Raw genomic sequence first — 13,617 nt, 5'->3', positions numbered from 1 at the left:
GGACTATTATGAATGCATCTACATGACTTAGGAGCTAGTTCTAAGTGAAATCCACTTCCTCAAAACTTTCAATTTTTCTCCTTTTTGTTGATATATAATATTAAATCTACTCCCTAACCGTTTAAAATTTTTGAAAAAAAAGGGAAATATTTTAACTTAATTTTAAACATTTGGTTCTTTTATTTTCCCATATTACTCATGATCATGAATAGTCATTACAATACCAAAAATCAATCCTTTGTAACACTTGGGCAGAACACCTGCTAAGACAAATATTAAAAAAAAAATAAAAATTGGCATTACCAAGAAAGGGGTTTATTTATTATTTTGGGGAGTTCAAAATTTAGAAAAATTTGTTTCACTACACTTGTGTAGTGTCTTTATCAAAAAAGAGAAAAAAAAAAAAAAAAAACTTGCGTCAGTGTCGTACTAAACTACAATATTAATATTATTCTTAATTATGTTCTATTAGGAAATATGCTCTAACATAAAGTCACTACCATATCGATTATTAAAAGTGTCATTTGAAATAATGATTTAAAAATAAAATTTCTGTTTGAGAGTGGAAACTTAACACTTATCGTATTAATATGTTTTCAACATAATTAGGTGAGAAGTTTGTTCACAACATATCAAAATTCATCATGCCATTATGTTAGAGTTCAATAATTAGGGCATTTTAATGATAGAGAGATTTGTCAAAAACATTGGTCTATATATAAAGATCAAGTGCACTTTACTTCCTTCTAATTTTATTATTTACATTAGAAGACTAATGTTTTAAAATCTTTCAATTGAACCCTTGATTTTTAATTGGCTATATTTCATCTTGCTCCTTAAGGTTTTCAAAAATTACAATTTAATCTTTATGATTTTAAAAATTACAGCTAACACTTTTATAAAAGATGTAAATGATATCGGAGAAGTGTGAATGAAATAATAAGTAAAGAAAATTAATGATTTTTAAACTAGAAGAGAGATTTATGATAATTTTTTTAAGTCAAATGAATGAATCAAATTAAAGCTTTGTTTTAAATATAGTAGGGGGTGCGAATGATATTAATTGGTGTGGTGTTAGGGATGGCAATTTATCTGGTATAACCCGAAATCAACGATGCATTGCCCCATTTTTTACCTAAAAATCAGGATTGTGGGGCAAGCTCGCATCAAAATTGTAAAGCCCAATCGAGGTTGGGTTGAGACTAGGGAATAACAACCCTGACTCTATATTTTATAATTTCATTTATGTAATTAAATTTAATATTTTTTTCTTTTCTTAAAATTTTTTTAGTTAGCCAAATATATGTACGTGGGGCCTTCATAAAAAATTTTTTTATATAAACTTTTCAAAAAAAATTATATAAATTATTAAAAAAAAATGAGATGTTAGTGCGGGGAATGGTTGCCTGTCCCCGATTAGGAAATCTTCGTTCCCACCTTGCCTCTAAAAATACGGAAAAATCATGGGATGAGATGAAAAATTCCCGCGGAATGAGAACAGAATTTTAAAAACTAGTTCCACCCAGCCCTGTTGACATTGCTATGTAGTGTGAATGAAACAATAAAAAAGTAATATAATAGTTTAGAGGGGAGATTTATGATATTTTTAAATCAGAAGGTATCAAATTGTATTTAAAATAAGCTTAATTTTGTGAAGGTGGATAAAATTAACTCTTTTCAATTTTTTTGCAATATAGGAAATTGTAGGAAAAAGAATGGTCAAAAAATTCCAGTTTGACTGCCGTTCTAATAAGTGACTACTAGGTTTTTTTTTTTTTTTCTTTTTTTTTTTGCTAAGAATCCCACAACCCGGATCAACCTGGGTGGAGATGGAAAAGAGGCTGGCATTAGCTGCGACCTCGGTCGCAAGTGAATACTTCTTTTATTATTTCAAAGGCAGCCAAAATAGATTTGTGTAATTAAAGGCAGTGTCCCAACCCTTTTTTCAATTTTTTGTTTGTCTGTCATCGTTGTATCTTTGAGGCTGCAAAAACGGAATCTTGGGCTACCATTTTTACCACCTATTTATATTTTATACAAAATAGTCAAAATGTGGGATGCACGTTATCCCTCTTCAGTTGACTATTAAACAAAAATAAAAGTTTAAGATCTCAATTGAACATTTAGCTTCACTTCAATTAAAACAATGTAAGTTAGATGAGTGAAGTGCATTTGAATACGTATGTTATATAAATATATACTTTCCTTAACTAATTAGCTCTAATCTACAATTTATCAATTCCTATATAGATTTTGGGCTTCAGGTTCTGGAAAAACTTCAGGCTTCAACACTAGAACAAACTGATGATTTTGGATGGACTCCTCTTCACTACGCTGCACATATTGGCAACGAGGTGCTTGTTAAACGATTTTTGAATAAAGATAGGAAAAGCCTTCCTTTCTCTAGGAACAAAGAAGGTATGTCTGCCCTTCACATTGCTGCAAAGAAAGGACATGTTGCTGTCATTAGAGTGTTGATGGAAAGTTGTCCAGAAGTTTGTGAGTTGTTGGATAACGACGGTCGGACAGCTCTTCATATTGCGGTGGAAAGTAGAAACGAAATGGCGGTGAAATTTTTCCTAGAACGGGCCATCGCATTTAAGGATCTTATAAACCTGAAAGATAATAAAGGAAATACAGCTTTGCATGTAGCCGCCACTGTAGGAGATTTCCATATTTTAAAAATTCTTACAAATGGCCCAAGAATTGACCAAGGAGCTACAAACAAGGACAAAAAGACATTTGTTGACATAATCCTATCAAACAAGGAGCTACAGGATGCTGAAATTGTAAGTCTTCTGGCACACATGCAAAATAGAACTATATATGAATGCATGGCTTACATCATCTAATTAATATGCATATATGATATAATATGACTCCGACGTACAATAAAGAATATTTGATGGTATACATAATACATCATTAGCCAAGCATTAACTTTGGAAAAAAAAATATTTATTAGGTATGAGATTAAGAAAATTAAAAGAATAAACATAAAAGTGGTCAAATAATAAATTTCATATATATATATATATATATATATTCGTTTCTACTATATTTATATAGAGTATAAAGCAATTTGATCCTTTGATTTATAATTCTTTATTTTTGAAAAGAAATACTAATATTTATGTAATTTTAAAGTATTTTTATCATAATATTCATATAATTTTAAAGTGTTTTTTTTTCCCTTTTTTTATAGAAGAAATGTTATGGTTTAGGGTTGTTATTTATAATGTCAACATATAGTTAAGGTGTTTTATGTATGTATTTAACCCCCATAATTTAATCATGGTGCCTCTATATATAGGTATATATATATATATATATATATGTTTAGTGTTGTAGTACTTTTTGTCTCTATGCTGATCTTTGTTTCTGAAACCAATTATAGTACTGGTTAATTTCATGCATCCAAAGACGTGTGTTGGCATTAATCAATATTTTCAAGCTGATTGATATAATTGAAAAGTGTAATGGTTACATACATGCATGGGGTCCAGTTGAAGATCATGGTGAATTTGGAGATAGAAATTGTTTTACCACCACGTTCTGAAGAGAAGATGGATACAAGAAAACCGAATGAAGCAGAGAGTAAGGAAAAGAAAAAAGATGAAATACAAATTGAAGAAGACGAAGCCGGCTGTAAACAGCAAACTTGTGAAGCAGAGAGTAAGGAAAAGAAAAAAGTTGAAACACAAGTTGAAGAAAACGAAGAAGCCGCCTGGAAACAGCTTGAAAGGATGGTAGTGGTATCATCAGACATGAAGAAGCCGTATAAAAATGAAGGAGGATTTGGAACTACGATGAAGGATTTCAACAACCTCAATTTACTGGTAGCAACAATCATAGCTACCGCCACTTTTGCGGCCGCTTTCCAAATGCCCGGTGGTTACGACAAGGGGCTACCAGTTCTCCACGGAACTAAAGCATTCAATAAGTTTCTATTTTATGATCAATTTGCTTTTGTTCTATCTACTACGTCCCTGTTTCTCCACTTTTTTCTCACGCAATTTGGAAAACTATTCGCAGTCACTTTATTCCCAGTTGCTTGGACAGCATATCTTACAATGGTCTCACTTTGCATGATGGTTCTTGCTTTCGACCAAAGTATAAAGACAGTCATCCCTGGAGAAGGAAAAACCAAGGCCTCCCAGGACGACTATTATATTACTGGCAATGGTATTCCCATCTTGTTTATTTGCTTCTTCAGCTTTGTTATTTTACCTTCTATATTACTGGCCAAGTTATACGCAACAGCTAGAAGACATGAGCCTCGCAATAGTGTCAGAAGTCGTTTTGGACTCTGGAGTTGAAAGATTACATTTAAATTCAAATTGCATGTCAATGATGGAACTCCCTATGTATTGTATTAGCTGTGATGGATATTGTTAAGTACTGCCAATGAACTCCACTATTAGTTTTATGATATAATGCACTGCCTTCAATTTGATTTTGATTAATTAATAACGAGTTTTTTTCCTTTTGTTTTTTTTTAATCCAGTTTGGATAAAAATCGTTACAGTTTCATAGCAACTCTGATTAAGATCTTGGAAAAAAAAAATTAGGGAAAAAAAACAATAACAAAGAGAAAAAGACCGAGAGGAAAAAAAAATTAAAGAAGAAACCAAATTTCTAAAAAGGGAATTAAAATTTATTAATAAATAAAAGCACCAAAGATGTTGAAATTCATATTTGGGTAAAGGCAAAAGAAAGGGAAAAAATAGTAATATTGTACGGAATGAATAACTCACACTTGAATTGATGCTCTTGAGTCTTGATTCTTTACAATATATAATGTAATATATACATAACCGAAACTTATAGAATGTTCAAAACGTTACACTTTTGACTTTTGAAAGTGTTACTTCTTATCACCTTGCGCTGTTTTACAAATACTTATCTCTTTTAACAGCTGTTTGCATTTTGGTTGGTGATGACGCTTAGATGTGTGTGAGTTGGTTCATTTGGCTGAAGTATGGGGAAATCAACATTCGATTGAAATTGGTTTGATCTGATCGTCATTTGTGTGGATGGCATGTCTGAAGGAGATGCCACGTGCAATGAAGATGACATGGAGTTGCACCACTCATTCTTTGGTTGATAATAGCTAGTTCTCTCTATCAGCTAGTTCATCTCGGTCAATATTTCTAAGCAGATAAAGTTAGCTCTGTTTTCAAAAAAACAGAGGATGGCAATTTGTGAAAGTTGCTCTGTTTTAAAAACAGAGCATGGCAATGTGTTATCTTTTGACTACATACATCTTGACCATGGTCCTAATGAATATAAGTTTTCCAAATCTAAGATTACATGTACTATAACTCTATGAAATAAACAATAGGATCATATGGCGCTGGATATGAAGCTATCACATGTTCCAAATCATCCAAATAACAAAAGGAAAGAAATAATATAAAGAAACCCAATCAATTTTAGTAACGATAATGTCTTAATTTCAACGACCCCACTGCTTGCTCCTTCATGTTTTCTTCACAATTTTTAACCCCTCTGCCTCCTTCATCTTTTCTTCACAATTCAAGTACAACAATATCAAATTTAGGTACATGTTTCCTTTCACTTCAAAAGCACATTGGAAATTTACCAACATTGAGGTTACCGTGACGGTGGCCATGAATGGAATGTTAGAAAAATTTTGTGCTTGTCCAGGGGAGAGTACTGCCTTTATACCTTACTTAAAAAGCACACATCATAAAGACAAGCAAAAGCACTTGTTAAACTGGTTTTCACGTTCATTGTGAAATAATGGGTAAATAATTTTCCAAATGCTGGTGAATTAAATTGGATGAGGATGGAGAAAGTGGATAGGAAAAAAGCTAGTAAATCATGGACAAAGAAATTTGTGAATTGTGTTCTTCCCTTTAAAATTGCAATTTCCCTAAATTTCAAGCAATTTCCAGAACATTTTTCCCCTCAATTTCTAACATATATATATATATATATATATCAATTTTATATGTTCAACTACCTTAGAGCCACCTTAGAGCTATTCAAGTTCAAACTCGGTTTACCTGATAGTCAGCTCTTCCAGTCCACTTTCATTTTTCAACAATTTGTTGTTTTCTTTTTATTTTGTGGATGAGCAAACTTGTGTTTAAGTTAGATGCTGGGTCCTCCTACAAAAGAGAAAATGAAATTCCTATTTGTTACGGAATTGGGAGAAAAACAAATAGCAACGGAAACAAAGAAAGCGAAGAACAAACACACAATTTACGTAGAAACCCTTGACGGAAAAAACCACGGACAGGGAGAAACAAATTCAATATCGAAAAAATTGATACAAAGGTGAACAAAATTGCGCGATATCCTAAAACTCCAATTACAGCCGAAAAACCCCAAAAGCATCAAAATATATATTGTACGGAAGACACCTTAAAATTGAACAGGGCCCCAAATATTTCTCCAAAATTAGCTTCATCAAATGGGTCGCACCACAAGCTTTTTGGGTCGGGTCAACAAAAATTCGGATCACTAACTCTAATACTATTTAATAAGAGAGTTTCATGGGAAATTTGCAAGCTACCACTTTTACAGAATACAAGTATTTTGCACATATAATATCTTGAACATGATTTGGAAGTTTTCCCTTGGAAATAAATAAAACCATAAAGAAAGAATACCCAAAAAAAAGTTGGCATTGTTTGGCTGTATTCTTGGAACAGTTCAGCGCTCTGCATTATAGAAATTTCATTTCCATGTCAATAAGTTTATTATTGACAGAAAAAAAAAAAAATGTAAACAACTTTACTTTTGCTCACTTTTGCCCAGAATAATACATATATATATATTGCTCGCAGCTACATATTTTTATGGCTGCTAAGCTCTCTAAGAAGTGTTTGGTCTACTTTCTCACTTCCCTCAATATATTGACTTGTAGAATGATCAATTTTGATGGGTTTGTAAAATTTTCACATACTATCCACTTAAATTTTCTTTTCCCCTGCTTCTACCAAATAAGAAATGAGTCTTCCATTCCGTCTTTCTTCTTCCTCACTGCTTTTTCTTTTCTCCCCCTCATCCAATACTTTTCCCTGCCAAGCATGTCAAAGTGTCACTTCCATAGCTAAAACTCTTAGCTTTAAAAAAGAGAGTTGCCAAACAAAACAAAAAAAAAAAAAAAAAAAAAAAAAAAAGTGATCAAACGTCATTCTCAAAAGATTGTCTTCATTCTCACAAAAGAAGGCTAAGATGTAGAGACTGACCCTCACCTTGCATCTGACATGATAGCTGAAACCCATTTGAAAAAGAAACTCTGCTTTTTTTTCTCTTGCTTTTTTTTTTGGATTAATATTACATGGATTCCTGTTTTTTTATCCTGTTTAAGAAAGTATCATAATTTGAAACATTATATAAACACATCCTGTCATTAGTTAATTTTCATTATGTTTAATTGAAAAAGATAAAATAATAATTAAATATAATTAAAGGTTTGAAAAGCTGAAAAATTTTATCCTATATTCATTGAAAAACATGCAATATATTATATAAAAATAAAAAACCAAATTATTTTAATTAAATTAATAATTATTTATGGTTTATAAAATTTAAAAAATATATATATATATAGATTTCCTAGGGATCGTGAACCTCACCCCACCCCCCAACCATTCAAACCCGATGCTTCCCTTTCCTTTTTTCGCTTCCTCTTTTTCCCAACACTTCTCCTTGTTCCTTTCTTCTTCAGGATCCGTGCCTCGCCAGAGAAGCTTAGCCATAGCCAATCTTGCCATTCTCTTTTCGTAAGGAAATAATAACAATAATAATAATAGTAATAATAATAATGAAGATGTTTTGTTGGGTTCTTGATCTTCTTTTAAAGTTAGAAAAAATAAAAAAAAAATAAAAAAAATTCTTTGGGGACAAGCCCATTCTTCTTTATTTACTAGGCTTTCTTTTGCTTTTGTGGGTTTTCGCTTTTCATTTTTTATTTATTTATTTTTTTTGGTTTCATATTTTCTGGGGTTTCTTTTTTCTTGTGAGTTTCTTCTTCTTGGTCATTTTAGTGCATAGAAGGTGACCAGGTCCGGTGTCACTTTGGTCCCAATCGAAGTGTAATCGTTTTGACCAGTGAAATACTCAGATCGGTGAAGAAGAAAAGGGAAAAAGCTTTAATTTTTTTTATTTTTTTTGCTTTGAAAAAGATGTTATGGATATAAACGAAGGTTTAAAATATTCGATATTTATTCAAAATTTTTTCCATATTTCTATATTTTGAAGAGATCGAAATGGAAATAGTTAAAACTTCCATAAGATCGATTAAAATTTCTGAAATTTTACTAAAATTTTTATGAAAATTTCCGTAAAATATTCACATTAAATCCTTAACAATTTGGTTAAAAAATCTATAATTTTCATGAAATTTCCACTGAAATTTTTAAAATATTCATGAAATTTTTTAATTTCTTTTTTAAAAATTTATAAATATTATTAATATTTAGTAAATTTTTTTATCAAATTAACTTCATTGATAATTTTTTTTACTTTTTAATTGCTTTTTAAACATTTAGTGATATACTCAAAATAGAATGAATTGAATTGAATAATATTAATAAGTTTTACTTAAAGCATCTCCAATGGTTCTTTCTATTGGAGTTTATGTGGTATTGATATTGGAAAGTGTTCATGCTTATATGACATTATTTCTATTTAATGGATAATGTTTTAGACAATTTCTCTCCAATGAATTCTGTTTAAAATATTCTAAAATGCTAATCTGTAATTTTTTTATTTTAAAACTATATCTAATTAAAAAAACCAAAAGTCCACGCAGAACTTATTTTTCTTTTAACAAAAGTCAATAAAAATAAATAAAATATTGATTCAGTCTGTCTAACAGAGTTTCTAGAAGTAGACAGTATCCTTCACGGCTTCTATTTCTTTTGTTGCCACATCAGCTTGATAGAACTAATACACAGAAACATTGGAGAAGATTTTTTTAAAACTTTATTAATTTATCTGATGTGGCAAAGGATTTTTAAATGGACAAAATCAATGTACAAAGCCATTCGAGATGCTCTTATTGCAAGACCAATAGTAATTGCTTCTAGAAAAAAGATATCTCCTGATAAGTTTAAATATTGTAGTATGTGAATATCAATTGATGTAATAGTACAAATATATAATTATATAATAATTATTTGTAACAGTTGAATGGTGGGTCATGTATGGTGGTAGTGCACCTACAATAAGAAAATTGGCATTGAAAGTTTTGTCACAAACAGCATCATCCTCTGCCTATGAAAGAAATTGGAGTACTTTTGTATTAATACATACAAAACAAATAAATAGACTAGCAGATAGTAGAATTGAAAAACTAGTATATTGTTATTATAATATGAAACTCAAGGGATATGGAAGCTGAAGAAGAAAATCATCAAGACTTGGATCCAACAATAATATTTGAAACTATAATAGAAGATGATGAAGAAGATGGCAACCAAATGTACCAATGGATTAGAGATGTTCATTTAAATAATCATGAAGGGAATTTTGATCCAAAGATTGCTTAACAAGCTAAAAAAGAGAGAATAAATGTTCAAAAGTGATTGCTGAAAAAGTAAATTCTAGTAGTGGTGATTCATTTCAAAGGCTTATGAGAGAGCTCCATTAGGTGGTATACATTTATAATTTGAGACTCTTAGTAGTCACTCTAACTCCAGTGGTGATGAAGATAACTTCAATAAATTATCTGAATTAGAAATTAGAAGAGGTAGTGTCCAAAGAGAATTACCAAACCAAAAAGTTGGATTAAGTTCATTTACTAGTGAACAATATTACACACATGCAACACAAGATGAAGATTATGGGAGTAGAGATGCAAGTCAAGGATTTTGTGCTATTGGAAAAGACTATATACGTAAAGAGAAATCTATAATGGAGATGTCACAACAAAAAGAATATTCGATTTCTATGAATTTTGGATATATGAGGGTTGGAAGTCATTTTTATAACCTTTATTCAATGGATATTTATGCAATATCATCAAGTAGCAACTCATGGGTACCATCTCAAACTCAACCATCAGAGAATAGTAGTTATACACATAGTCAATCAATAATACAAGATCCATATGATTAGCATATTAATAATTATATACAAAATTATCAAGGAGATACATCTTTTCATAACTACTTCTCACATTTCACATCTCAAAATTAAAATGAGAAAGAAACCGATGATTTTCAACCACCCAAAAGTTCTATGTTAAGATGATATTTATGAACTACAATATAATTGTAATAATCATTTTATATATTTTAGTTAATAAATAATTTTATCATATATGTATTTTTTGACATATTTTTATTAATAATAATTCATCTATGGTTATTAATGCTTATTATAAATCAATTTATTAAGAAGAATATAACATCTATTCAATATTTTAGCAAGTTTTATAATCAATTTGATAATTAATGGATTAAATAAGTTAATTATAAAGTTTTAATAAAAATTTTCATTTTTTAAAACAAATTTCCATCATTTTTTATCATTTTTTATTGATATTCGATATTTTCATGGAAATTTCTATATTTTAAACTCTTGATATTGTCATCAATAACAATTTTTTGAACCTTGTATAAATCAATAGAAGAAAATAGTTTTTTTTTTCTTTTCTTTTTTTTCCTCCCCCATGGCATTCTGCATTCTGCTTATTTATTGGTCCTAATAGATGACAATCGGGAAGATTGGGAAAAATGTGCTTTTTGTTCTTTGGTCACAATCCATGGCATCTTGCTTCTTTTTTCTCCAATTTTTGTTCTATGTTTTGGATGTAAATCAATAGGGGAAAAAAAGTTTAAAAAAATAAGATTTGTTTTCTATTTTTTTTGGAACAAAAATAAAAAGATCTATTTTTCCTAAATTTTAGTATTTTTTATGTAAAATCCTTTTTTTTTCATAATTATAAATTAATAGATGTTTAATATTTCTAAATATGTAAATCAAATTTAATATAGTAAAATTTTAAAAAATTAATATAGTAAATCAAATTTAATAAAATATAGTAAATCCAAAAATTTCTAATAGAAAATGAAAATTATATATGTAAAATATGGGATAAAATATTTTAATGATAAAATGATAAAATTATTTAAGTCTGTAAATAATCTTAAATGTATAAAAAATTATTAAGTTTTTTTTTTTTTTAATTCCAAAGGTATTTAAATTATTTTAAAAGATCATGTAAAAAAGAGAAAAAAAATTTAAATGGAAGCAAAATAAGTGTGACTGAATTATTTAAAATTATTAAGTATTTTTGAAAATAAAGATAAAATATATAGGATTCACATGATATTAAATATTTTTCTTTTTGCCTCTCTCATCCAATATTTTTCCCTATTGAACATGTCAAAATGTCACTTCAATAGCTAAAACCCTTAGCTTTAACAAAGATTGTTGCCAAATAAAAATAAATTAAAAAAAAAGGGGGCTATCAAACGTGATTCACAAAAGATTGTCTTCATCCTCACAAAGGCTCAAATGTAGAGACTGACCCTCACTTTGCATCTTACTGAGAGCTGAAGCCCATCTGCAAAAGAAACTTCGTTTTTCTTCCCTTTTTTTTTTTTTTTTTGGGGTAATATTGTTTTTCTTCCCTTGGTTTTTGGAGTGACAAGAAAAGCAACCACTGTTTGATGCCACATTAGCAATGGAACATGACACTATGGTCCATATTCAAGGAGTTCACCACCCCATAAACTAAAAAAAAAAAAAACTTCAATGCCACACCTTAGTGAGAGAAAAGGTGTATATATTAGGAGTGGATAAAATCTAATCCAACCCATTCAAATCGACCAATCCAATCTATTTTTAGAGGTTTGGATTGAATTTTTATATCAATTGGATTGGATCAGATTCAAAATATTATAAATTGTTTGGATTGGATTGGTTATTGAATTGGAAGTATAAATCCAATCCAAATGATATATTTTCTATTTTTTTCATTTTTATATATTAATTTTTAAAGTATATTTTTTTTCATTTTTACATTTTTTTAGTTTGATTTTATTTTAACATAAATTAGTGTTGCTGGATGTTATAGATTGCAATCTTATATTTTATTCTATGTTGGATTACTCTAATTGTATTTTATGGTTTGATAACTATAATTTATTATTTATATTTTATGTTTGGAAAACTTTTAATTTGTATTATATATTTATAGACTAATAAGTTTCAAACCGATTAATCAATCCAAACCAAACCGATCATAAATGGTTTGGTTTGATTTGGATTTAACACTTCAATGGTTTGAATTGGATTCTATATTAGATAAACTGAAAAGTATGGATTACGTTGTATTTTGGTCCAAAACCGAACCAACCTAATTCATGCCTACCCCTAGTATACGCCAAAGTACTAAAAACCCCATGAAGAGAAGCATGAGTGACATCTACAAAATCTCTTACTTAGGTGCTTCCTCATCCACATTCTCACTTATCTCATCATTTTTACAACAGTTTTTCTATCTAAAATAATTATGGATGGCTTTCTACGAACATTGGGTTCTTTGTTCTTTATTCTGTGGTTCATGCCCGTCACTACCATTTAAGGTCCCCTCCCATAAAAAATAAAATAAAATAAATAAAAGAAAGGTATACATATACATGTAGAGAAAAGGTGTAACGCCCCATCCATCGACTTCCCATTGATATTATTTTTAATTTATCAATTATAGCTTTTTGTTTAGATTTTTAAGAAATTATCCATCTTAAGATTATTTTCAATAGAATATATTTAATTTTAAAGTTCTTTTAAACTTTAAAATTAATTATTTTTTTAATCCTAAAGTGAATTGTTCTAAAAAAGTCTCGATTGTTAAGAGAGTGCCTATTTTACATTTAAATCATCATTGTTCCACCAATATTGTCCCCATCAGACTTTCCAAGAGATCATCCATTTTATGATTATTCCCACTAGAGCATACTTAATTATAAAAATCTTTTGAATCTTAATTTTAGAGTTGTTGTGAATATTAAAGCCAATTGCTCTAAAAATGACTCGATTATTAAAAGAATGACGTCTACTTTACATTTAAATCATCATCGTTTTACTGACATTGTCCCCACTATAGCTTTTTGTTTTGAATTTCTAAGAGGTCATCCTTTCTAGGATTACTCCAACTAGAACATGCTTAATTCTAGAGATTTTTTGAATCTTAAAGTTAATTGCTCATTATAAAGTCAAATGCTCTCAAAAGGTCTCAATTGTTAAGAAAGTGACTACTTTACATTTAAATCATCATCGTTTCACCAATATTGTCTCTATTTTTCACACTCGAGCAATGTAAGATTAGATGTTAGCTATCCTTGGCAGTAAGGTAGCGTGAAAAATTGGATGTCAGTTAGCCTTGCTAGTAAAGTAGCTTGTCAGTCCCCTATGAGATTGAACATCAGTTAGCCTTGCCAGTAAGAGAGCTTATCAGTGCCCCACTCCATTGATATTGTCCTTAATTTATCTATCACATTTCAGATGGTATGAAATTTTTTTTGTGTAGACTTCCTATCTGAACTTGTCCAAGACCCCTCATCGGAACCCTGGACAAGCCCTGATCCCAAGGAAATACCATAGAACCTTCCAATGGAAAATTCGACA

The 13,617-nt window shown here is 29.7% G+C and overlaps 1 protein-coding gene across 1 annotated transcript in view; it reads left to right on the top strand.

The window, feature by feature from the left end:
- LOC107412814 (ankyrin repeat-containing protein ITN1-like) overlaps positions 1 to 4,462 on the top strand; it is a 7,377-nt gene extending 2,915 nt beyond the window's left edge. Inside the window, exons 3-4 of the mRNA XM_048470465.2 lie at positions 2,251 to 2,789; positions 3,507 to 4,462. Coding sequence (XP_048326422.2) covers positions 2,251 to 2,789; positions 3,507 to 4,319 — 1,352 coding nt within the window. The 3' untranslated portion in view covers positions 4,320 to 4,462. The remainder of the gene's footprint in view (positions 1 to 2,250; positions 2,790 to 3,506) is intronic.
- The last annotated feature ends 9,155 nt before the right edge of the window (positions 4,463 to 13,617 follow it).

The sequence above is a fragment of the Ziziphus jujuba genome, chromosome 8, assembly GCF_031755915.1.
Source record: "Ziziphus jujuba cultivar Dongzao chromosome 8, ASM3175591v1".
Classification (NCBI taxonomy): Eukaryota; Viridiplantae; Streptophyta; class Magnoliopsida; order Rosales; family Rhamnaceae; genus Ziziphus; species Ziziphus jujuba.
This window is presented reverse-complemented; position numbering and strand designations above follow the sequence as displayed.